The 27,773-nt window shown below is 36.6% G+C and overlaps 1 protein-coding gene across 4 annotated transcripts in view; it reads left to right on the forward strand.

Annotated features, from left to right (window-relative positions):
• The window catches only part of ATRNL1 (attractin like 1), a 567,608-nt gene that overhangs the window by 438,132 nt on the left and 101,703 nt on the right, over window positions 1–27,773 (forward strand). The window contains exon 29 of one of the 4 annotated variants that reach the window (XM_026096164.2): window positions 25,416–27,343. The exons of the other annotated variants lie outside the window; for them this stretch is intronic. Coding sequence (XP_025951949.1) covers window positions 25,416–25,475 — 60 coding nt within the window. The 3' untranslated portion in view covers window positions 25,476–27,343. Of the gene's footprint in view, window positions 1–25,415; window positions 27,344–27,773 lie in introns of those variants that run through there. 4 annotated transcript variants of the gene reach the window in all.

Below are 27,773 nucleotides of genomic sequence, written 5' to 3' on the forward strand. Positions count from 1 at the left end.
GTTATAAATATGGTATATTTTACAAATCTATTAGAGTTTCCTATAACAAAGACTATAAAACATTATTGCTCATTAGTGTGAAGCAGTAAAATTTTTAACAGATATGTATAAAATAAAGGGTTTTTTTTCATCATTGGTACATATTCAACTTACTAGAATTTTATTTAAAATAGATTTTGACTTTCCAAGTGCTATTCCTCATGCTATATCCTTGTCAACATGACCTTTTCCTTATCTTTATTATCCAGCTTATAATAAGAATCTGGGAAGTTTAGAGACACTTGATATCAGCTTCTCGTCTCAAGTGTTCAGGCCTTTCAAAAAAGATGTACAAATAGTGAACCAGCTGCAGTTAATAAATAAGGTTATTATTCAGTACTACAAACACCTTAATGGTTATTTAGCAGTAAAGACACTGAGCTTTTGGAAAAGTAGGCAGTAACAATTTATTTTATAATAGGCATTTCTTTAAATTGTAGGCAACAGAAGAAATCAAAAGTACCCTTTTAAACATGCTATAATATCAGTTGATTTGTAAAAAAGAGAAAAGCACTATCCAGTGACTCAAAAATATCATTTCTGTTTTGGAACAAACACACAAGTATAAGACTTTCTTTATAATCGCTACTAAATATACCAAGAGGAGCTGACACAACTTTGGCAATGAGGCCCAATGAGATCATTTTCCTCTGGGCATATTGATGCATTAAAGTGCATATTTCATTGCTGCATGAAGAATAGTTTCATATGATATTAAAAAAAGGATTACATATTGCCATTTTCTAATAAACAGGTCCAATGAAATAACATTAACTGAATATGAATAAAAAACCTCCCAAGCCTACTCTCCTGTACACCTATGCAGCTTCTTCAGTCTCTTCCTGTATGTTTCTTCTGTCCAGCAGAGATGTTTCTCAACTTAAGACAGTTACTTGTATTTAGTTGACCTACTTGTAGGGTTTGGTCCCTTGAACTTACAGTTACTCTGATGGATTTTATTGAGGAATAGTAGTTGTGTTTGTGTATGGTCAAATGCAGAATAATTGCAGAAATACAGCAAAATTATTGTTAAAAGTATTTTTATTTTTCTCTCCTCACAGTATAATTTAGAGGTAGAAGTTGTATTACAATCTGAAAATTTAATTTTCTTTCTCTCAAAATATTTGCAGCATAATTTCCTGTTCTAGTAGGAAACTTCCATGGGCCTTACCTGTAGAAGTGAATGCAAAGCACAATGTCATTGTTATCTATCAACACTTTATACCCATCTTGCTATTTTGCACAATGAATAGCTAAAGATGATATAAAATAAGCTTCTGAAACCCAAGTATCTTCCTTATTTATGCCTTTCTATTACTTTCTATTATATAAAGATGTAACATCTCAAGGTGAAAAGTAAGTTAGCAGAGAACTGGATGGCATATATGAACAATATAGGACCTTGAAGGAAAGCAATAATTCATGTGTGGCCTTACAGGAAGATTCAAGCTGCTTTGGGAGCAACAATTATAAGTCCATAAACATATATGCTTGTATAAAACTGCTTCTAAATCTCCCCTAATGTGACTTCTTCACTAAATGAGAAATTTATTGCCAAAATCTGTGAATAACCCAGACCGCAATCCCCAAAGCCTAGATATAGTGCTACAGTTTTCATATGCACTGCATACATGCACTGATATTCACAACAGGAAACGGCATAAAAACAGTTCATTTAGTGTAGGCAATGTTCATGGAAGTTTGGCGCTTATCCATGACAGATGACATATAGTTGTGATGCTTGGTAGAGGACAACGGGAAGCTATTGTATGAGTCCTATCTGATAATCTAACAAGTATCATTCAACTTTAAGAACAAAAAGTCAATATTAAATATTAGTGCTAAATCATCAGTTTTATATTATTTTTCCCGATGGATAAGCTGTTGTCAGTTCTTAGTACATATTGAGTCCAAAGATTAGCATTTAATTTATTAAAATACATGAGGAGTTTTTTGAAGCCGTTAGCACCAAGGCTTGGCTGGCAATTATACAGTGGGCATAGACAGACTGGAAAGTAAGTACTGCACAAGTACATTCATTCACTCTGTTCATAATAGATTAATCCCTTCTGCCTTTTATCATTATAATGAAACAGAACTTGATTTTCACTTCATTGCACCATGTGTAGGAGGTTTTACTTGTATTTAGTTTGTTTATGTAGGTGCTTGTTTGTGCTTATCACCATAATATCTGATTGCTTTTTGGCAGTGAGTGGAACATCATTTGTTACTAGTGTCTGTCACATTTGTTCTTTCATCCTATCTCCAAGAAGAAGAGTGTGTAATGTCATGCTTTGTTTTATTTGGTGTATATGTTTTACTGTGCATTTATGTGAGAGAAAGTGAGGTCAGAGAAACCCGTTTGGGATTTTAGGCAAATGGTGGGGAAGTTTGTGATAAACTGCAGACCAAGTAAGATTTCAATTCACATTACTGAGCTAATTCTAAGGAAGCTGTCTCCTGCAATGCTTGGAATTGAGTTTGCTCCAAAAAGTTCCGTTGTGCAGGATGAGCAAAACTGTCAATAGCTGGTTTGATCTTACACCTTCAGGCAGTGTTCTAGATGTGCTGGCATGGCCACTGAGTATCTTGAGGATAAAGATCTGAAGCCTTGAACTTGGCATATTCTTTAGAAAGCCAGCATAAAAAGCGAAGGGTAGGTCTGACATTTTTTCAGCAATCCCTGCAATAGCCTTTGCTGCTAAGGTATACTCTATTACTCTAATTCAGATGGTGTTTCCAAAGTGCTGAAAATTTTATGTCCAAGTATATCATTGAGCTGTAGTCTCTCTGAGATGCGAAAATAGTGCAAATAACTCACTATCTACCAGAATGAACTCGCTATCTACCAGAATGTGGGGCAAAAACCTTGAATCAACTGGAAAAGGCAGGAAGCATTATTCAGAAATGCTACTTAATGAGAACTGGGACCAAATGAGAGATCCAAGAACTCTTCTAAACAATATATTATACAAATCACTTTTGGGTATGTCTTCTGTGTAAGTCTTCAGAATGCTTTCCTCTGCTCATCTATGCCTTGCTCAGGTTTAACTCCAACCAGCCTTTCTTCATCAGTATGCAGATCTTAACCAAGCACTGGTCTGTTTCAGCATTATGATCACCAAGATAGTAACATGGTGAACAGTTGTGACAGATGAATGCAGCTGTTTGTTAGTTGAAGAGATCTCATCCTCTAACCAGCTGTTTGGGGGACTTTACATTAATAGGACCAAAGAACTGATCCTTATTAGGAGAAGTTATGTTAAGCTGAAATTCAATATTACTACTTACTGGGTTTAAATTAACCTAATCTGTAGAAAACAACATTCTTCATGCCCAAAAGAATCCCAGAATAATCTAAGTTGGAAAGGACCTCTTGAAGTCGTCTAGTCCATATCACCCCTCCAAGTCAGGCCAGCTTTGATAAGGATGCTCAGGGCCCTGTCCAGTGGTGCTTTGAATACCTCTAAGGGTGGTGATTCCACAGACTCACTGATCCCTGTTCAAATATTTTACTGCTCTTACCGTGAAAAACCATTTCCTAATATCTAATCAGAATTTTCCTTCTTGTAACATGTTTCTTCTGTCTCTTGCCTCATCGCTGTGTGTCTCTGAGAAGAGCACAGCACAGCTGGAGTCAGCAGTAAGATCTCACCTTAGCCATCCCCTCTTTAGCAGGGACAAACCCCATTCTGTCAGCCTTTTCTACCGACTACGGCACCTAGTGCGGAGGCAGACAATTCTCAAGTTATTCCGGTATCCTAGTTTATAGGTTTATAGGTTGATTGAGGAAAATTTTTTGTCATCTGACTGGTGCAAAAATCATTCTTAATGTCAGCAAAGCTAAGGTAAAAAGCACTAATGCTGTTTTCCATGTTACATAAGCTGGCAAAACTATTTTAACTATTTATAAAAGAAGAAGAAACACAAGAAAAATATGCTTCGAGTGCTTATAGTAAGAGTAAATCAGAGAAGTGTCCTGTGTTTGGCCTAATCCTGCTGATTTGATGCTTTTTTTCTTTTTTCTCCTCTCTTCTTGGTAATATGTCAGTTAGGGTTTTCTTATTTGTGTGCACCAACTACACTTTAAGAGATTTCTCTATCAGAAAACATCTCCATCACACCTTGCATTTGTGTTTGCATGTTGGTACTTTTTTTTTTTTGCTAGTTTCTCATTTAAAGCCTTCGAGGTAGTCTGGACAGATATAATCTTTCTCCCTAGAATGTATTTTCTTCCTTCCATCTTCAGGAAATAGGCTGGTAACTCTTCCTATCTACATTAGGGTGGCTTTAATTCCTTAAATGTATAATGCCTTTGTTAGAATAGGTGTGTTAATTTGGCTAAATAAAAAATCCTTGCTGCGTTATAAGCCATCATCTTTCATCTCCCTTCGGTTACTTACTGGTCCATTTCAGCGATAAGTGTCTTGTGCTAGACCGTGTTTTTTATGTTGATGTGTATATTAACAAACATCTGAACAGGACAATTGTACATATTTCACTTATATTTGTATCTTATTACTGGCTCTATCTTGAGACCAGAGGTGATAGAATTAAGTACTTCTGAGTACTTTAGAATGAGTGAGCCCAAATACCCTTCTCCTAAGCACATTAGAACACAAACAAAAGCCTGTGTTAAAAGGATGCTCTTCGGTGCTTTGGCAACAGAGGCTGTCCTGGACTCTGATAGAGCCCTTTGATAGTAGTATTCTTCTGATATGGTTTATTCTTATCATTTTGTATTTGTTTTCATATAACTAGCATTTCTTTTCCCTTTTCAGCTTTTCCAACAGAAAAATCATAGAGCAATGACTCTGTCATTAAGTATATTAGCTTGTAATTGAGAACAATGTAATGTGAGTCTTAATCCTTCAAATATATTCACATATGTAGCTGTCTTTCCATAAGTAGTCCATCTGACTTCATTGCAGCTACTTACTTAATTTGAAGTCTGTTCATAAAATTTGGCAGGATTGATTTTATAGTCAATTGTAGTATACTGGCATTTGCAAACAAAACTACGTGTGATAATTTTAGGTCCATCTTGGGACCAAATTCTAAGTAGTCCATATAAAGCAGCTGTGGAAAATGGTGAAGCAGTTGTATTTGAAAGTGAATCCTGTGGTTTAAGTGTTTGCATGCAACCCTGTAGTGATAGCTTATATAATTCATAAATTAGGAAAGAATCACTAATTAAGACTTACTAATGCAGACCACTGATCTACTTTTACAGATATTTTAACCTATGTTGAATGTGATCATGAATGTACTGCATGGGAGCATTGGTACCCTTTTTCTCAGTTGGAAGTTTACATGGAGGAAGTGTATAATTAATTGTGAGCTACATAGTGAATCTTTTAAAGTTTGTATTTAGAAATTCACTGTCACGAATTCATAAAGCATTCATAAGCAATTTGAAATCAACGTGACAGAAGGAATAATACCCAACTGTCTTGTCTCTACAAATGACAATAATTAGCCATTTTTCAAGAAAAATATGAACTTTCCTATATGTGGTGTATTGTATTTCATACAGTACCAACTACTGGAAATGTAGGGCCAGTTGAACATGTTACACTCTTTTATAAGCTCTTGTATCGTGGGATATAATATTAAAATGATGCTTATAAAACTCTTGAAAATTGATGGCTTTAATGAGCAGTCAGAGTTAGTATTCCCTTTGATAAGGTCTAGAAGGATACTGATGGAAACTAAAGAAAGCCTGTATACCCTTCTTCTTGTGTTGTCTTCTCTACTGCTAATAACAGAATGGCAATTCAGTTCACCTCCAGTAATTTCTGCAATGGCTCAGTAACAGTACTAATTTTACCTTTTAAAGGGGCTGCAAATAAAACAATTGTTTTCAAATATCTAAAAACTCTTTGCTGCTTATAAGCTTGCCTATGACATGCTGAACTTAGAAAGAACCTATGCAGTTGGAATGAGGCTTCCCACACTGAGTGGAGATCCAATCTTTCTTTCCCTTTCAGGACTACAGCTACTGAGGTCCGGTAGCAAATAGCTGATTAATACCATGAACTATTCTGTCCTATCTCCAGTGAGGAGGCTGAGTAGCTGGTAAATACTGTTTACCCGCCACTGATAAGGCGGCTGGGGGGGTGGGGGGGAAGCTTGTATGAGGGAAACCAGTGAGGAAGAGGATAGAATCAGTGAAAGCCATGAAGTCAAATCATTACAGTAGCAGTAATAAGTAGCACATCTATACAACTACTGCAAAGTAGCAAAATGGAGGAAAATAAATCTACCTGCCCTTTTTTGTAGAGCACTCCTGTGTGATCACAAAACGTGCATAAGGCAGGTGAGTCAGAAGCATGGTGCATTTTAGAGGGGGAGGTGTTCTGCTGGTAAGAAGGCTGTGGAATAACTTTCGTTACAGTGCTGGGAACATGCACACAAGTCGTGTGTCATATGGATGCAGCCTACTGCTATAAAGGGCCATAGTCCCAAAAGAGTGGACATAAAGTAATCATGCTGCTTGGTGCAGGACCAGAGCATCCTCTCTGATGTCAATAAGATGCATGATATAGACTTATTCATGGAAAAAAATGTAGTACTACCTTGTTTGAATTCTGTTGATGGTAAAAAGTAACTCACAGTAACACCTGGAGACTCAAGCTTACAAACAGAATTAATATATACCTGACTGTGTTCTGTAACATCTTACCGAAAATAGTCAAGCCTATCAGTTTTAGCTGTGGGTCTTTAAAAGTTTGTTTGCTAGGAATTTCACCCTTGCATATAACATGGGTGGGGAAGTATCATTATTTTTATCATCCTGAAATCCCTTAATCTGTATTGATGGTAAGACTTTGTTACAGATACCAAAGAGAAACAGAATAACATGTTAAATTGATTTTTTTTTCTTTGGTATTTGCAGAAAAATAATCTATGGATTCTTTTCTAGGATTAGGCACTATCAAAATGAATACATAGAATTTAGTATTTTCTTGATCAATTACCACAATACTGTTTAAACAGATACTGTATTTAAAAGGACAATACATAATTTTTAGCAGTACTTGCAACAAGCCCTTAGGTATTTATGCATGTGCCTTCAGATTCAGACGATAGTGCAAATGTGAGTGTTACATGATGTGAGCACAGATCAAAGCTAAAAGGAGTGATGTCAAAGGAATAAAATCTCTTTTTTGTTGTAGTGGAGTAAACACTGTCATTGTATGAACACTGTACCAAGTGACCTGTTGCTGAGTTTGCATGTTCAGAGATCTACACTGCTGATGTTCTCCTTGATGTTTCTTTCCTTATAACATGATATTGAGTTCTTAGCATACTAATATGTGGCACAAAATGCTTTTAAGATGCTGGTAAGGCTCCAGTTTGTCTTTTTTTTTAAGTGTCATAATTAACAAAGTGAGGTTATTCCAATACTATCTAACAGTCATCATAATCTAAGTGGTATTTGTAGAGTATGGGATTAGGTTTCCTGAAGTGTGAATGTCCTTTTGCTGATATGTGGTCTTAGATTATTTAAGCAGTAGATTCTATACAATGCAGAAGAACCTCTGAAGGAAAGGAAATACACTAGTAATTCAGTATTTCTTTAGCCTTGTAGCTATTTGAAACATTCTATCGGCAAACAATGTTTATTTTCATCTTTAGGTATGAAAATGCTTCTTATCAGTAGGTGTTCACCCTACTTTATAAACAGGAAAACAGAGGGAAAAAATTGGAAGCAAGCCCAAATTTACTTCTTCTCTATCTGGTGTCCTCCCCCTAAATGATAAGATTTACACTGGCCTTTTCTATCTTCAATCTAGTTATGACTTTCAGCATAACAGAAGCTGTAAAGTATAACCGAGTAATTACTACAGCTATTCCTAAAAATACAAAGCTTAACTAGCACTCATTCAGAAATATGATCTCAATTTAAAAACACCAAATGAGTTGTTAGGAAGGATTTCTCCCAAGGGGTTATGGTATTGTAATGCTCATTGTAGTACTTCATCTTTAGATGCCTGATGGCTGACTCAGAGTTGAATCCAGAGTCATGCGTGGAGCATGTGTGGCTGAGGTATTGTGATGCTGCTGTTAGCAGAAAGCAAGCTATCCAACAGGGAATAGTGAAAATGGGTGTCGTGTCTCTCTCCTCTTGGCAAGTACCTAAAATCAGGCTGCAGAAAGCTTCTTGACTCAAAACAGGATTCACATCTAAAAGTGTTCTCCTTCAGTTAGGTGCTCATACAACTGCTTTCAAAAAAAAGAGGTGCTGCTGCTGCCTTTATTCTTTGTACAGTAGTTCAGAGATTAGAACAGTTGAGGAGAATATAGGAGATGAGATTTACAGGCCTTCACCAGCCAACAGAGTCAAATAATCACCTCTCCATGACCTCCAAGTTAGGCCATGGGCTGGTCTTGTCAGCTCCTGTTCTGACTGTACCATTGTGAAGAAAGGAATTCTTGAGCTAAAGCAGCTTGGGGATAATGTGGCTCTGTAGCCCATGACCCAAGTTGCTGTCTTGGGAGACCAAAGATATTAGTTTGGGTTTTCTAATCCCTGCATCAAGTAATGTTAAAGCATTTAATCAGACTGTGCTGTTGAAATGTATAACTTGTGCAGTGCCTTGGACCAAGTATCCTCTTTCCTTGGTAATGCCTTAACAATAGGTTACAAAACTGTACTGCTTACTTCTGTACTTTTTTTTTTTTTTAATTAACCTGAAATTATTTATTGTTCTACAGAAAACTTGAGCAGACAAATGTTTGGTTTGGTATGCATATGCATATGCCTATGTGAGACAGAAACACTGAGCCTTTTAATCCTGCTTAAATTGCAGTAAATTCTGGACATGTTTGAAAGTTTAACTGTAGGAACCTGTGGAAATTTACTAACAGATATTTTTGTCCTCAGACTGAGATGCCAGTAAAATTAGGCAGGGTTTTTTGGGAACCAGTGTCCTAAAAATAGGTATCTAAATTCCAGGCATCCTCACATCAGTCACAGTTGACCCTTTTGAATCTGGAGCTACAGTCTTTCAGTGGTTTATGCTCTTCAACTTCTTTATGGGTCCATTTAAAATAATGCAACAGCTTGAGTTCTGATAAATTTAAGAGCCATTTAAGGTTTGTTTGTTTGTTTGTTTGTTTGTTTTTTGCCTTTGTCTATTAAGGTAAAATGCTCTCAAAGTCTTCTACCTTTATTGGTACTCGTTGACTTTGATTAAATAGCCTTTTAAAGTATATTCAGTAAAATAAATTGAGCTCTTCACATTGTAAAGCATGTTTCCCCGACCACAAATTGTTCTGGAGCTCTTCTTTGAATGCCATGCAATCTTCCAACTTTTATTTTCATACTTTAGACACTAGGACTGGATCCAAAAGATGAGATCTGAAAGTTCTGAACTAGCATAGTCTAGCAGAGCACAGTCTGATGCTTAACACTTGGTAAAAGCTCTGGTCAGAAATGCCAATAATAATCTTACAAGTGCTATACAGATGCATCACTGCCTTCATCTTTTCACTCTTCCTTCAGAACACTCAGTGTTAATAGCTTTTCTGTATAACGCCATGCTAGAAGCTTGTGTTAGTTTTGTTACAGAGGTCCTTTTCAGCGGTAGTTTCCCAGTTCCACCTTAAGTAACAATAACATTCTGTGTCCAGGATAGGACCTTGCATTCAGCTGTATTATGATGCATACATCTTCCTTACAGCTGCCTTACTACATAATGTCTGTCAGTGATCTATAAGAAATTGTTATTTACCAATGTTTTTTATCATCCTTTGAAAGCTTTATTAGAAATGCTTTATTAACAAGTATGTATTAAAGTAATGGATTGTATGGAGTCAAATACCAGTTGCTGGAAGATGCCAATAGAAATACTGGTTGATACTTCATCACAAATACAATTTATTATAAGCCGCCTTTATTTTAATTAAATGTATACCATTACTAGGATCAGTCAATCCTCATGTTGAACTAAAAGTAATATTTAGTAATTGTTCTTCAGTTCTGTGGTAATGATATAATCACATATATTTCTCTTTGTTAGGATTTGAGGTGTGATACTGTCTCTGAGAATGCATGTCCTTAACAGTTAAATATAATAACAATAAAAAAAATCATCCCAGCCATGTTTTCTGAAGAAGGAGGCTGTTTAACATTCCTGTTTTGGTCTGCCTGTCTTGTACTGTTGTATACATTTTGGATATTTCTATTTTCTGACTTCAAACTATGAAGTGTGGCCATGCTTCTTTACAGAGTAGTTCTTTCAAACAATGTTTTTAACTGAAGTATTAACTGTGTTTTAGTAAGTTTACTCTGAGACACTAGAAGGAAGGAGAAAAAAAACCAAACTTTTTTGGTCTACTACACCATTATCTTGATCCAGTATATATACCTAGTTTATGAACTTCCTAGTATGGTCACAATAAATGTATAAGCGCCTGACTGAGAATATCCATCCCCACTACCTGTGCCCCCGCCTTTCACCAAGCGCTTTCTGACAGTGTTGGGAATAGCCATTTGACTCCTGATAGTATAGGTACATGAAGGTTAGTAAACTTTGGTAATGAAACCAGATTAAGAAGTTCCCATCTCTGATTGCCTCTTCATTTGTGTCAATACAACAGTATAATACAATCAATACAGTGAAACAGATCATTGTAACACTCTTGTTCAAAAATAATCCTCCAAGCAAAGGGTTATTTCTGTCACTGCTGAAGGCTCTTTGAACATGGTCTGAAAGTCCTCTATTTGGCAGGGACTTCTAAATGGAAATTTTAGAAATATATTTCAGTTGAACTTCTGCAGTGCTAAGCCACACCTACTCCAGAATGATCTGACTTCTGATCAGAGACCTGTAACCTGTGCTCACTCGGTGTGCCAACAGCAGTTCAGGGTTTTCCAAAACTGACAGTGAAAAACCAAACAACTCTGAAACAACTCAGAAGCTGGGCATCCTAATCTGCAAGTGAGTTCCAGAAAATCCAATTAAATTTTCTCAAGATGGGAAATAAACTCAGAAAATTGAAATTCTTTCCTTCAAATCCGTTAAGTAAAATGTTTTACTATTACTTTGACTTGAAGTCAAAGCTAAAATATTTCCCTGCTTACAAAAAAGTTTTGTGTAAAATCTAACAAGTAACTATGTCCTTATAGTGCTGGTTATATGCTGTTATATTTTTAACTAGGTTGGCCAATAGCTGTGTTCTGCCCGCAGCAGCTTCCCTAGGGAAACTCGGTCTGTCAGCTTTAGGATAGGCTCAGTCAACGGATTCTTTTTTGCTAACAGAAATGATCCATGGGAGCTCCCACGAGGAGAAAAGTCATGAGGCAAAACACAGACAGCCTTTTATGCTGTAAAAGAGAGCCTAGGAAGCAAGAATCTGACCTATTTTTGAGGTGACATTTCAAAGACTTTGCTGTTGAACTTTCTTCTGTTTTAAATCAATTCATATTATTAAAACAAAACTGAAAAGGCTTTTGAAACCTTTTGGTTTATTGCTGCTTGTTTGCAACTATGGTTGATCTTTCTTGAAGTCACAGATTATAAGAGAATATTAATATCATAGTTATTTTGAAATACAGAGTGCTCTGCATGACCTAATGAACATACTGCATACCACCGTGGGTTAGTTCCAGTGACTCAGTGCAACTTCTTGTGGTGGTAACCTTATGCTCACTGGTATTTGATAGATCTGAACCCAAGTCAGTGGACTGTGTCAGGTACCTATTGTGAACATGCTGTAACGTGATCTGTTAAACAATGAGTAAGATTTAAGTCGCCTCACACTCACTCAGAATCTGATTCTATTTGTGCCTAATTATGACAAGTGTTTCAACATCTCTGCAAACTAAGGGAAAGGGCTGATAGTTTATCAGTTTTCAGAAGCTGCAAACTTGGAAGAACATATAATTGTACATGTAGATTGATATGCTTTATGGTTGTGTAGCTTTAAGCAGATTCATAAGATATTAAATAACTATATAATCTTAGTTTCTTGCTATAATGTAACTGCATATTTGTACTTGGAGACAGTGCTAATGGGAGTCCTGTGAATTTTTGAACTCTGTGGAAGAGGGAGGCAGTCAGTTCATGGACCAGTGAACACTGTCAACATTATTGAAGACTGGCCCAGAGGCAGAAGTCTAACTGTCTCCTCATAAGAGTTAAACTCTTTCTGGTTGACCCCTTCCTAGGAACCAGTAAGAAACTGATTTGGATTGCTTTTCAAAGGCTCCAAGGCAGTGGGTTTTCTTAAAACTTCTAGCTTTCTACTTGGTACATGTTTTCCTAGGAAAACTGGATTATTTAGTTACAGACTTTTTGTTCCAGGAAAAAAGTAGGCAGAATAAGTGTATGCATTTTATTCTTTCACTCCCAATTTGTTCTGCTGATTTGCTGAACAGTGACTGCTATTTCCTCTGCTGATCTGCTGAATGATGGTTGCTGTATGAAGACTGGAAGATATATGGTTGTCTGAACAGTACAATGAATGATCTCATTGCCACTTCACACCTGAATTGGCAATTGAGTTTGGCAAGCTCTTATGGCACTAAATAAATATCCACTGATATTTATCATTTCCAAGGTTAAACTTCTAAATCTAGGTGTATACTACAAATACTGAGAAAGAAATGGCTAATGTGACCCAGAAGTCTCTTCAAGCTTAGTTCAGAGTTGCTTGAAATGGATTAATATCTTACAGACACTGCAGACCTCTTGATCATATTCCTTAAGAATGGATCTGTCTATTATATTGTATACCAATAAATAATGCCTTTTTTAACAGCAAAAGCTGAGAACTTGAAATCTGCTAAAATAGTCTATGGGGTTTATTAGACATACTACAGTATATTCCTTTTCCAGTTTTGAAGGGGAATTGCTGAACAGCAGTAGATGGGCTTGAATGCTATTGAAAACATATTTATATGAAAACATATTTATATTTATATGCTATATGAAAACATATTGCTTGAACGCTATTGAAAACAGGTACATAACACTCACTTTGAAAAACTGTATCCAAACTAATGATTGGATATAGAATAATGTTCTATTAGCGAGTGTTAGCTTATCTGAAGTCTGGATTACATGGAGGAGTACCCCAGTAAAATCTTATAGCTGACTATGCCTTGTATTCTTGCAGGGCATAAGAACTTTTTCTTGACTTTGAACTTCTACACATGGTGACTGTAATTCCTGTAATAATGTGATCTAACAGATTTCAGAAATAGCAAGGATAAAGTGAAGGATGAACTCAACACCCCCCAAAATACAGTTATGCACCCTTCCACCCTGCTTATGTACTAGAGAGCAGAATTCTATTCTGTGCAATTTCTTGTTCATTATCTAAACAACAGAACTGGCCAGATGTGCTGAAAGAAAATGCAGTAAATACCTCCAAGGTGGGTGTAACTGCTAGCAGGCGTGACCGAGGAGACCCCACAAAGAATTCTGGCCGAGTCAGCCAGCAGCAGCATTGGACATTCTGCGTCTTGCTCAATATACTTGAAAGTTTACAGAGTCAAGTCTACTAATACAACAGTAGGGAGCATTTGTAACAAAACATGCTGCCGGGGGAGGAAGGAGGGTGTCTGGATGTTGAATACAATTGCTAAATATTCTCCAAGTAATCAATGACAAAATTGAGTTATGGGCTGCTTTAAATTATTTACTGAACAACTTAAATTTGCAAATTTATTAGAATGAGCTGCTGCTTTTAACAACACTCAAGTTCTTGAAAATTCAATGCTAAAGTGAGTTATTACAAGTAAGTTAACTGTCTGAAATTAAATTAGATAATAAACAATCCATTTTTCTCCTCTAAATTGGCATTCATGACAACTGGTTTTAGTATGCACCTGAACCCATTATTCTTGGCACTTTGTAAAGTGGCAATTGACAGCAATTTGTATTGACAGACTCTTACTGAATATAATTTCTCAACAGGAACCAGCTAATCAATTAATTAATCATACTGTTACTCAAGTTTGTTTTTACGTTGCTCCCGCATTCAGAAAATTAACCGTTAACATTTTTTTCAATTAATTCATCTTAACCATTTTAGTTTTCATTGGCTGAATTACCAAGCTTAGACTAATTAAATAAGTGTTAAGCTTTCTGAATTACTAGCAAAACTGAAAATTAACTATGCTAAATTGCAAAACACAACAAATCGAACTCTAGTACACTTGTCACTATGCAATATTGTTTCAAAAAAGAATGCTCAGTCTTTCGTTCCATCTTCAGAATTGCATAGATGCACATGGAAAGATCTAGCCACTTCTGAAAGTACTTGAGGTAGTAGAGTCATTGGAAGTCTTATGAAGAAAAGCACCATCAAATCATCTACTTCTGAGGCTATCTAATAAATATTTACATCTTCCTTTGCATTTAAACATGGCTTTTTTAAAAGCTCAAATTGCAAATGGGTATCTCAATCCTATAGCCAGATCTTTCTGACAGATGCTGTAAGTATGTGGACTCCACACGCTGCAGTGAATTTGCAGAGAATGCCAAGATTGGTCAGTTTGGAGTTACATTTAAGTCAAAGGACATCACTGGAGTATGGGGGTCTGCTGATCTGTCTCTGCAATAATGGAACCTACAGTATGTATTTTGAGTTGTGTTGACATAAATTTAATTACATAACATTAAAACCCTAAATTCTATTAAATGGACTCTTGCCTCAATAAATATCTATATGATCCCTGGCACAGAGCCCTACTTTGACAATGTATACTCAGCATTCTATTACAAATTAGGAGATTTGCCCTGATCACCACTATTTGAATAGATAAGGGTAACACTGGAACTCTAAGAAAGGGAGTGAACAAAAATGTAAAGTAATCTGATAATACTGACAAACATTCACCAACTCATATGCTCAGGGAAATGTTTTGAAAAGTAAATTTAGATTGTATTTTGCTTGTCCTTTGAAATACTTGTATGCCTTCCTTTTACTAACATAATGTGGTAGAGTAAAAGCTGCCAGTCATTCTATAGTCTTAAATCATGTTTGCCAAGTGACAGTTTTAACAGAATAAGGATGCGTTAGAATTCCATTAATCCAACTGCTTAGATTATCAAAAAGCATAATTATTGCTGTGTAAAGAGACAAAAGATTTTTTTGAATGATTAATTTTTATCTTATTTTATTTCATTTTTGACAAAACATCAAGTAATACAAGGAAAGCACCATGTCATGGTTAATCCCTTTATGGGTATATTCACAAAGACTGCTATGACATTAGACGTCTGCTTATACAGACCAAAACAGCAATAGCCATCTTCTACAAGAATTCTGTCCTCTTTGTTCATTCCTTGTTCTTCAGGACTCCCATTGTCACTGGATATCTTTTGGATTATTTTTTCCCTTAAGGATTGGCTTGAAGCTAAAAACATGAAATAAGTGAATCTCTCGAGTCTTCCACAATTCAAAGTTACATGGAATGGAACTGGGTCTTTCTGGGTTCTCGGACACCTGAAAGCAATGATGGCAAAGAAGAGGCAGAAGCAAATCAATCTGACAGATCTAATACCTTCTCACTTCCTTTCTTTCTGCACAATCTGACTTGATTTCAAATATCCCCTTACTTCCTATCAGGAAGGACGACTTGGGCTCTATGCCTGACCACTGCTCCTCAAACCCCCCTGTTATGTACTGAAAAGTCTACACATACAGGGTATATTTAAGAATTTTATCTTCACCTCTTGCTAACTTGAATTGAAAGTAACACTTTACCATGGCTAGAAAATTACTTAATTAAAATAAGAGATAGTAATTATTTGCATCAACTCCATGGTAAACAGTCCAAAGAAAATAAAGTTTAAAATAATGGCACCTTGAGATATGATAATGTAACTTAAAAAAAAATGTAATTACTTCTGTAATAAAAACAATTCACTCTTCCAGTTGGGAAATCCAAGCAGAAATTAGAAGAGGAAGAGGGGGATAGGATTAACCATGTTAATATTGTTCACAATCTCCTCTTGTGACCCCAAGTTTGAATGACAAATTGAATAGAGCATGTAGTAGCCTAGAGATAGGTGCTGCACTGCCAGACTTTGTAGCCACTGGTATCTGGAGAGGACTCGGTGGGTCTGTGGCTTGCATGGATGAAGCTGGGTGTCATACAAGTTACTCTGGGCACTTTGTTGCAGTAAGCAATGATTTGTCTAACATCAGTCATTCAATTTAAATTCTCTTTCTTGAGTGACAGAGAATTGAACATGAGAACTGGCAAGTATGTCCACTCAGAAGTCCTTAGGCTATTTGGTTTTGGAAACTTTTGGTGAGGTAAAGGATGTGGATTTGAACTCTTTATGGCAGAAGAGGGAGTTTTGGAATCTACACCCCCTACTTCTTGTGTGAATACTGTGGCAATTAGGCTGTTTACAATAAGGGAGCTCTGATCCTTTCTCCTCCATTTTCTGTATTGTCAATGGAACAGGCTGGCATATGTCTGCCTTATAAAGAACCTAATCCTGCAGATGTTTTGGATTGGCACTGAAAGCATCTCCTTAAGTGAGTTCTTTGGAGGGGACAAAGGCCATGGAACACTAACTTTGCACCTTAACTAATTTTAGCTTGGAGAAAAAAAGTGGTTGCACAGATGCACACGTGCTTGTCAAAGCATAGATGCTGTTGTATCTAGAAAGAGGCAGACCTTGGTGCTAAGAACTTTAGAATTAAAAACTAGCATTGGTCCTGACCAGATGGCAGTTGAGCAAGGATTTTTTTAATTTTTTTTTATTTAGGTGCCTGAATAATATTTAAGTACTATTCTGATTTCCTCAGTTTGCTTCAGCCATTGATGCTAAGTGAATATTTTAAGATATCTGGTGAAAATTATAGTGGCTTACAGAGAGATGTGGGAAAATAAAAAAACCCTTCTTTATTTGCTTACTAAATTTCTGCATACAGTGCAAGTTATTTTACTAGAGAACATAAGGTAGTTTTCATTTTATATGAGTCATTGTTTCAGGGAGATGTAAGGTACAGTGACGTTGTCCACATACCTGTGTTTTCTTTTTGTAAAACTGGCAGGAGGAGAAGCTGGAGGGAAGATTGTGCCTCTGGCTATATGCCTGAACAATAATTGGTACGCTAGTTGTGCAGTCTTAGAAGGAATCCCCAAATGGTTTATTTTTCTTTGTAATAATATATTGCTGTCCTACCTCAAACAATTACAGAGTCTCTCAAAATCCCCTGCACTGCTAATTACTGACTACCAGATGAGAGGTGAGAGATAGTGGACACACATCACCAGTATATTTCTGTAATACTGAGTTAGAGGGGGTTTTATTTTCCTAGTAAGTTGTGTAATCTAAATTGCAACCTGACCTATGGGGATGGGGAAGGCCCAACATAAAATCCTAGTACAGAATTTCCAATGCATAATTCTCCTTGGACTTTTTTGACACAGAAGAGCTTGGATACAATAAATCCGTTTAGATGCTGGAGAACTTGATTGGGATGCTCAATTTTACTATAATAGCCTAATCCAAGACACTCAACCCTTTTCAGCTCTTCTGTACTCTTCCGAAATTGTTCCTAACAGAACAACCTTATAAAAGGGGCATTTCAGACAAGTTAATGATGCTATAGGTGCTCAACATAACCATTGTCTAACGTAGCGTTTACTTCCTAAGCAGAAAGCTGGATTCAGTGGATAAGTGAATAGTATCTAAAGTTGTTCTCTAGCAGCTTGCAAAGATGAAAAGAAAGATGAATTAGCCATTAGAAGAGCTTTGCAGTTAGACAAAGAACGAAAGATTTAAAAATCAAATAAAAAATCCCTCTTTCATTTGTGAAAAGAAATGCAAAATGAAAGAGAGGTTAATCTAGTTTTAAAATTCACTTCTTCCTACATTTTTTGCAACCAGTTAATATCCAGGAATTGAGTTTCCTTTTCTAAGCTTGATATGAGACTCCCTGTTATTATTTCTTTTTTATATTTTATCAATACTTATACAGCAAAGTTTGTTTGAAAACATTCTCACTTCCATCACTTCCCCTCCAAAATTTTTGTGCAAATAAATGCTTGTCTTTAAATTTCAAGCTTCAGCTGTATAGTTTCCTGCTGAAATATGTATGGTGCACAACTCAGCTTGCTGTGAATCTTTGACTTGTTCTATCAATAACCTTAGTTTAATAGTGTAGCCATTAGTGATTGCTAGGTAATTACATGGAAAGATAAAATAAGATGAAGAAAGACAGTTTCAGGCTTTGAATTTAGTATCCAAAGAGTTTGTGTGTGAAATAGAACCACTGATCTAGAAAGAAAAATCAAAATATTTGGGTTTTTTGGTCCATTTCTGTTCATTGTCACAATTTAAGCACTCTAAATGAATATTTCCCTTCCTTTTAGCATGGAAGAGAAACGGATATCTGAATGAGGAGATGGGGGTAAATCCCTCTCTGTTTTTAACTCCTCCCCCACACCCCATGCACAAAACCCCACACAAGCAAAAAAAACCACACAAGAACCTTTCCCTTGTGGAAAGAATATCCCTAACTTGAGCAAACAATAATGCTGGCAATTTAGAACACAATATTCTTCCCCTTCCAGTAGATAGCCTAACCCAGCTCCAACCTCCCAACGAGAGCATGCCAAAGACTGTCTCAAGGACATACCACTTCCCCTGTTGGTACTCATCACCGAGTTTCTCTTTCCTTTTGGATAAGGAGGGAGCTGTATCAGGATATCTTTACAAGCCTTTTGTCATCCTAGCAAAGAGGCATGATTGACCCTTAGTTATAAGCATTAGAGCGCTGAGTACTTTTTACTTTTTTTACTAGAAGCTTTTGGCCTTCACGATTGCATGTATTTTGAATTGACTTTCAAAAATTGAAAGAATTAGGAAAAGGAGTAGGTATTTCCTGTAGAGATGACATTATATGAGTGATTGTGTATTAGTAAAAGGCACTACTGCCTTTAATTTACCAGCATATTTGAAATACCCTTACAAAGCCACTCAACTCATTCCCATTTAGCACTCACAGGCAAAATAGAGCCTATGCAAGTAGAGCAATGGGAGCAATGGGAGCAAGTAGAGCAGTTTGGAGGACAGAGACTAATCTGGTTAAGAGTGGCTTTTCTTAATAAAAAATACTATTCACTGCCAACAAAGCTTAAGTTTGTTCTTTTTATTTTTTAATGGTGAGTCAAATAATAACCTACAAATAAACTACAGTTTCATTTAAGTGAGGCACAGCATCAGGAATGACAGTTCTACCATGTAGAAGAGTTGGTGTTGGGAACAATCAGATTGGCAACTGGGAGAGGGTCATAATTAAAAATAAGGCTGAGAACAATAGGTAATATTAAAAGCAAGGGACTTATGCAGTGCTAAGAAAAGCTGGTCTTCTGCTGTGAATTCTGCTATTGCTGGCCAGCTGCGACTCATCCCTTAATCAGCCAAAGTGTTCTTGTCTGGCTTTATATGCCCATTTATGAGTCCACCTGTCTGGCCAGGTTGAAAATTTAGGCAGTTACATTAGTGTGTAACACCTCCTTTATTCCTATCACCTTGTTTCATTTCATGTTCTTTCTGGTTTTATGTCAGGAGTCAGAATTTGACACTCAATTTTGACCTGACTTGAATGAAGAATGTCGTCCCCCATTTCCCACCCCCCCTTGCCACCCCCCTGCCTCCAGCAGTACTATATAAGTATTAACTTACTTTTTTAACTTGTAACACTGTCAGGCTATAGGACTCCGTTCTTCCTCTTTTACATTGTGTTGTCTGACCTTTTGTTGACATGCCAGTAAAATTAATAATGTATAATTAAATCTCACTGCTGACAAAAAGCTGCAGTGTTATGTTTTCTTGTATTAGTCAGGGCCAATTATCTGTAAATAAAGTCACTGTTCTGAATTTCTCTGCATTTAATCATCACCTATGTATGTAAATAATGCTATTTCATCAAAAAGCTGCTTTTTCCCCCACTGCTGCAGTGTGCACAGTGTCTTGTCTGTCATATCTTTTCTTTTTCAAGTAGGCATTCATTCATAAATAATCAGTACAGAATTATAACAAGTTGTCTTATCTTAACTTTCCTCTACAAACTAAGAACTCTGACTTTGCTGCTAGATGAGTTCCTTGTAACTGAGATTAAGATACTTCTCAATGAGGAGAAAAGCATGCAAGTAGCACTACAATGCTTGAGCTGCAAGTGCTACAGTGCTGTTAGGACCTGTAGGTTGGAAGTGGCCCAGAAAGGTTAGGAGCACAGGGGGAGCAGGGCAGGCACTAGCAGCTGTCTTCAGTGCCTACCTACCTGCCCCTGTGCCGAAGTAAAGTGATTCTCATTTTTGACAAAAGCATAAGTGTCTCCTGGATGTCAGCACTTGACTTTTAGAATCTTTACATTATATAAGACACTTTAAACCCTTCCAGTCGAGAGTCATTTAGTGGAGAGAGAGAGTGTTTCTTTTGTTTTGTTTTGTTTTTCCTTTCCTTAAAAGAAAACTACTACACTTATCTCAAGAGAACTTTGATGGCAGATGAGGAAAATGTGCTCCTTTCAATGTATGGTTTACTTGTAAACTGCCTTATTCTTAAAAGATCATCTTGACTTTCTGAATTGGCTTCACTTTCATTCAAATTAAAAAAAAAAATACTCAATGTTTGTAGATAACTAACATGTTGTTGATAAACTTGTGCACTGTTAGAAATAAAAGATTTGGCAACTCCCTCACTTTAAAATCAGCATTTTTCGTTTAAATCATTTTAATGTTGTCCATGTGAAGGTAAGGCGCTGAAAAGAGGGAACTACAGATTTAACCCCCCCACACCCAAAAAATTAGACTTTAGGAAAGTTGGCTTTATTACAGGTGGAGGTCTTTTAAAATAAAAGAATGTTATCCTGTATCCTGTACTTTGTGCAGAGCAAAACATTGAACCTCCAAAAATGGAGAAGTAAATACAGCTGCAGAAATGTTAGATCTTAATGGAAGTGCTGAAAAGCTCTATAACTGATACTTGCAAGATTATTGCAGATATGTTAGACTCTTACAGTCACTGCCAGTCAGTTTGTGACCTGCTCAGATGCTAAGCAGCGTAATAAATACAATGTAACATCTCTCCTTGAGAAGAAGACAGTAAATTCAGAAGTGGGATGTAATCTAGTGAGTGAATGCAGTATTTTTGTACTTCTCAAATAAAACCAAGCACTATAATCTGACTACAAGTAAGATCTATGCCCCTATTCCCACAATAGCACATGAAAGCATAAAAGCCTTTTATGGCTAGTATACTTAATTGGACTATTATAAAATCTTTATATCAATCAACAGGCAATTTCATCCTTTAACTGCATAAGTGGTGAAAAGCCTAAGTCAGGGTTCCAGGTCCACTGTAAAATATTTGTAGGCTCCTTAACTGTTGCAACAAGGCTCCATTTGACCAACAGAGCACTGAAGTGTTTAAATTACTTAGTACTCATTATATGGGAGCAGTAATCCTCCTGCTCTTTCCATTAATAGTTTTGCATCTAGGTTGATAATGGGAATTATATTTCTCTTGCATTCTTCCTGTCACTTCCTCTCTGTATCTTTTTTAACACTGAAACTGAGATAGCATGTTGCGTGCACTTGTGAGTCATGGTGTGCGTATGGAGAGCAGATGTAGTGCCTGAAAGCTCAGTAGCATGAACTGTGCAAATAATGTCACTTTTCTTTGTGTTCTTATGACATCTTGTAAAAAAAGTAATTAAAGCCTATTCCCACCGCAACTCTTAAATAAATATGACAATAGGCAAATGTCCCATCCCAGAGAATGCTAGAATGAAAGCAGGGCCCTAGAGCAGGTCAATTACTTCAATTATCTGGAATTTATGATGAAAAACAGCAGCAGCTTTCAGGAAATACATGAGTCTGGCAATTGCATGATCAGTTATGACAGTCACTGCCAAATATCATGTCCCATCGGGGTTTGTTGTGAGGGAAAAGCTTGGAACAGGTGGATTATTTTAGTTACCTGTGCTCCATCACAGGAGTATGATGCAGTTCTCGGGAGATCTAACAGACCAGCAACTGCTTGATAAAGTATGACATCACTGGCAAATATCACAAGGTAGCATATAATCACAGCAGAGCCAGAAAGAGAGTACACAGAGCAGATGGATTGTTTCAATTATTTGGGCCCCTTGATGAATAAGAACTTCAACTGCCATTAGCAGATCCTGTGGCAGGTTAGTAATAACTACTTTGCTATGACATCACTTTAAAATCTGATATGGCTTAAGTATTTCAACAGCTGTAAAGATTAGATTTTTCTCAGCATTGACTTGACCCACAGCTAACTTTAATGCTGAGAACTGGACACTGAGAAAATAGTTTGTGAGTGCTTCCAAGCACTTCATGGTATTTCACAGTTTGTTTTTACCCCTGCAGAGCAAGCACTGAACCAGCACCAAACTCATCGTCAGTACAATTTTTTTTGTACAGCTGTATTTTTCAGAAGGAATTGTCAGGGGAAAGCTAAGGTCTACCTGTGACTGAGTGCCAGGACAGAAAGCAATAGTTTCAATTTGAGTGATTTGAGAATGCCTGAGCATCCAGAAAATCATCCTTAATTGCATAATATACTAGGTCTAAGATGTGATAGGCCTGAAACTTGTCAGAAAAAAATGACTTAAGAGCACGTTCTCTCATTTTGCCTTCAGGCTGCAGCTGAAACTAACAATCCACCTTAATTCTTTTTTTTTTTTACATTTATTTTACTGTTAAAACAAGTTTATAATGTTTGTTTTTACAAGAAGAAACACAATACCTTAAATCACTATTCCCTTTCAACCAGAAGTCTTTTATTGACTCCGTTGCACAGAAATCTATTTTACACATAAAAAGCTAAAGAACGTAGGACACTACAAAGAATTAATAAACTTTAAAGCCTAGAGTTGTTATTTTACAAACCAAATCCCATCTGAGTTATATCAAATTTAAAGTCAGAGATCAGCTTTGGTCAGGCCTTGAAGATAGAATAGAGAGTCAATAGGAAGCTTCTGTTTGAGCTATATATGTTTTGTTAACATCCTTCATACACTAATGTTATAAAAGATAAATTATTTGATTTCTGAACCCTGCAGTGTTTTACACTCCCTTCACCACAGAATTCAAAGAGAAATATTTCCCATAAGTAATTAAACCAGTTATGTAAACACAGCCTGGTCGTGGGGAGGAGTATCATTTATGTTGGAAGAGAGGTGTCAAATGCATGTCTTCTAGTCAAAATTTTAATCTTCCTACTGTTAGATTGAAAATTTGGCTAGTACCATAAAAGAAGAACACAAAAGATGATTTAACTATATTAACTCTAGAAAAAAAACAGCGATTAAAGGCTTTGTGGAAGTTACAAGCTGGAGTAGAAAAACTTGTACCTTCCCCATCACAGCCCTTTAAGATGAATTAAGGAGAGGTATTGATTGCTTTCTGTCCCAGGAAAAAGTAATCCTCATTAGTATCCTTTATCTGACCTGTCCATTTCCCATTACAGGGAAGCAGCTTCTAATTTGAGATCAAGAAATGACTTTTGATAGAAATGAATCCCTCAGACCGGTGAGGGAAAATTGAGCTTTTCATCCATTTGCTACTAGTTTGAAATCTGCAAAGTACCAACCACTTGACACTTCTGGTCATTTCAGTCCAAAATTGAAGTTCCCAAGAAAATGCTGTTGCCAGGTTTTACAACTTGAGAGTAATGAGTGATATTTTATGACATTCCTGTGACTCGTTGAAACTCTTTCTTTCCTTTTTATTTATTTTTTTTCGATCCTGTAAGCTTTGGACCATACGGTCACTACTGCTAACCCAGAACAGTTCAAAATCAGTCACGGACTTAAGAAATTGTTATTATGCCTTCTGCCCTTCTATTCAGATCAGGTTTATGTCTGTCCCTGAAAAGCTGTGAGTCAGAATGCTAATAGTTACTCAGCTTAAAAATGATAAGGCTGTAAAATATTAGGGTTGAATTATTATCCTTCTCATCTTTCATTCATTAAGTTAAGACAGGATCATGTGTCATGCTTTTCGTGTAACCATCAGAGCTTGAAACTTTCTTTTCAGAGATGAGTTTTTTTACATACTTCTTTCAGAAGCTGCAGCTTTAATTTAAAAAAAAAACCTAATTATTTCAAGCATTGTAATAAAATAATGAAGATTGGACAGCATTGCTTGCAGGGTTTTTTTAAAAATAATGCTAAATATCAGCTCCCCTCCTATTTAGTTATCTTATACTGTTGGAGCAAGGGAGGATTGTTCCCTTGTTCTAGAAATAGTTTATCTGAATCAGTCTTGAGAAACAGTTGTTTGACAGATTGGTGAAATGGTAGAAGTCACACAGCATGCAAAAGGATATTGAGAAGATGGGAAATTATTTATGATTTCTTATGGGAAAAAGGGATGTGAAGAGAAGTGAAGAGTGCAAAATAGTAAAGGCAAAGAAGAACTGGAGGTGACGATGGGGCAATAGATTGAAAAGGGATAGAAGACCTGGAATTGGAGAGATTGTGGGGTTGAGAATGATGCAAAAAGAAAACAGAAAGACTAAGTTCATAAAGAGGCTTGTGGAACAAGGAAAGAAGGGTATATGGTTCTGGCAGAGGCTACCAGAAGAGAAAAGGGAAAGAAAATACTTACTCAGATGAGAGAAAGGAGTAAATGAATGGGTAGCTCAGGGGAGATAGAAAAATGGAATAGAGAAAGGAAAGGACTGCAAGATTAAAAAAAGGAAGTGAGGCAAAAGAAAGTTAAGCAAGCTAAGTGAGTAGAATAGTGATGGACAGGTCAGAGTGTGAGATTGGCTTGGAAACCAAAATTAGCTGACATTTTTTAGATAATTACAAATCGCAGTTTTTTACTTCCCATTATAAACTCTTTTATAGCATTCTCATGCACCATTAAATAACTGTCTTATTTCCTCACAGAGATAACTCTGCTTGTCCCTTGTCAGTAAAGCAATTTAAGCAGATACAGTAACATCATCAAATTTTAGAGAGCTTTTTATTCAAAATACTCTATAGTACTGCAATGTACATGTAGCGTCTTATGCCACAATTTTTATCACTATAGAAATAATAGTCCAGGGAAGAAGTAGTAGTAATGTAGTGCTTTTTATAACTACTCTCAGTGCAAGGAAAAACTGTGTTCATATGTGTGGGTTTCCAGAAAGTCTATTTCATCCTAGAAACCTTTATCTAAAGAACTGACAAAAAAATACTGTAGATGGAGAAGTGATTCAGTGTGCTGTGGTTTTAATTGAAATATCTCTGAGCTGTTTACCATTTTGCACTTTTGACACAGTATTCTTATACAGTGGTCCTAAAGATGAAACCATTGAGGACCGTATTTGAAGGAATGAAGACAGTCTTTATCGGTGTTCTTTTAGGATCCACCACAAGGACCGAATAGTGCTCCCAAAGAAATACATTTGGATGAAGATGATTGAACATGCAGATCCAAAGCCCCTTTAGGATATGGTGAACCTTTGGCCTTGGTTGAAGAACGTTCTTGGATGAAAGAACTCCAGCTGAAAGACTTTGTCTTTGCCTTTTGCCTTGTGAATTGCAAATACATGAAAGACATAAAGGAAACAAAGATTTGCAGCTGAATTCTTACAGGATATAGTTATAGTGGCTGACACTGGAATGCAGCCAGCCTGTCTCATTACTGTGGAATATCACATGCTTACACCCCTTACCATTCCTCTCCAACTCCTGAAAAGTCTTGCTCATTTTTTTATTCTATTTTTTCCTCTGCTTTCTACTTGAGAACTATATTAAAAAAAAAATTGGATAATTTCTGTAGTAACATTGGCACCTCTGGGATTTATGTAGATCATATGTTGATAAAAAGGTAAATACATAAAATACATATTATGCTTGTTTTATCAGCTTATAATACCATGCTTGTTCCTGCAGCTAAATGAGTAGTTAAATAATAATCTTTGGTTATGTTCATAGTAAATGACTTGTCCAAGTTTAAAATGCCAAGAGAGTTCATTAACTGATTCAGGGAACTGACATTCACGCTATTGTCAGCTATAGGTACCCAGGCATTTGAATGGATTTGTTACTCTAACATATTGAACTATGTTAAGTCAATATGAAGACCTCTAGTGACTTTGTAAGTTCTCTTACTACATATTCAATATACTTGAAACTTGATTATGTATTTAACTATTTCACTTTTAGAAGTGTCTTTATTTTCACTTTTCATTATAAAATGCAGCTCTGCTAGACTTTCTGTTTAGAATCTTAGAAAACGATTTGAGCCATAGATTTCATATAACAACTTGTGCTAAGGTTGATCTTCAAAGCATGCCTATATTTTTGAGTTACCTGAGTTATTTATGATGCTTACCAAAGTTAAAGGACTAACTTTACCTCTGTCTCTCCCTGAATCGGTCCCCACAGAGAGAGGCCTAATGTTTTTCACTGTCCTGGGTAGAGTCCTGCAGTTCTGTCTTCATATCAGCTTCTGCACTATAGTACCTTTTGTGTCAAGTGTGCTTGCTTAGTAAGTCTGCCAGAATTTAGGCATTTACAGTTTCTCTAATCTCAAATGGGACCAGTAGTGGACATAGTGACCAGACAGACTTCTCAAAGGACTGACCTGCATATCAACTATCTTATCCAAAAAAGCATCATCCACCAGGGTAGCCTAGGTGAATGTATCCTTATCAGATGAGGACATATTAGGCCACTTTTCCCAAAGTCGCTCCACAACTTCTTGAGAAAGTGTTTTTTCAACAGCTACATCCTCTTGCCCTCCTGCCTGTGCCATCTGGTTTTACAAACACAATTCTAGAAGCTGTTTTCAGCCAAGAATTAGACTTTTCTAAATGATAGCACAGTCTCTTAACAACCCTTAGCTTTTGATCTGAGGAAGAACTGGGAGACAATAACCTGTCTTGAATCAGTGGGTTTGCTTGCTTGTCCATTCCCCTCATATCTCCCTCTCTCTCTTTCTTCCCCCTTTTCCTCTGGCCTTAACTGATCATAAAAATTATGCATGACTATTGGAAGAATGTCAGTTACTGCTGTAGCTCTGTGCTAGGCTGATTAATACTAAAGAAGTCACATTGAGGAAAAATGTGTGTGTGTGTGTGTGTGTGTGTGTGTGTAAGACATTAATATAACTTGCTAGCAATTAGTAAATATGTACTAAGCCTACTAGAATCTGTGTTTATATATAAAGGAAGCTATAGCTAATGAACTTCGGATTTCTAGGTGGTGGCTAATTAAACTCTGCTATTTACTGTTTATCTTTGATGTACTGATGCTGGTTTATTACTGCCCAAATAAAGGAAATCTTTACCAGTGCTTTGGTATTGAGTAGTGTTTATGGCAAGAGAGGCCCAGGGTGTTTGACTGATAGGAGAGGAAAAGACAAAAAGGCTTGCTGGCTTGGCCAAAACAACATATTTCTATGTTGATCATGCCCTAAAACAGGTCAAGCCAGTCATGGGTTAACTCAGAACAGCTAAGTGACTTAAAATTTTCTCCTCATCTCCCTTGGCCACCATTAAAATAGACCATGATTTTACAGGATGCTTCCATGTCACACAATGTTCTTGTGTGGTTGTGCAGCCCTCATTAAGATTGGGGTTAGGTCTACTTCTGGGGCAGTGGAGAGTATTTGTTGTTACTGCAGAGCAATTTCGCTTTCCACTTGTATGTTCTAGATGCTTTGCTGAAGGTACCAAACAACAAATTTGTCTGGTCTGGATGCTCTGTGGTTTTCA

This window comes from Dromaius novaehollandiae, chromosome 6, assembly GCF_036370855.1.
Source record: "Dromaius novaehollandiae isolate bDroNov1 chromosome 6, bDroNov1.hap1, whole genome shotgun sequence".
In the NCBI taxonomy this organism is placed as follows: Eukaryota; Metazoa; Chordata; class Aves; order Casuariiformes; family Dromaiidae; genus Dromaius; species Dromaius novaehollandiae.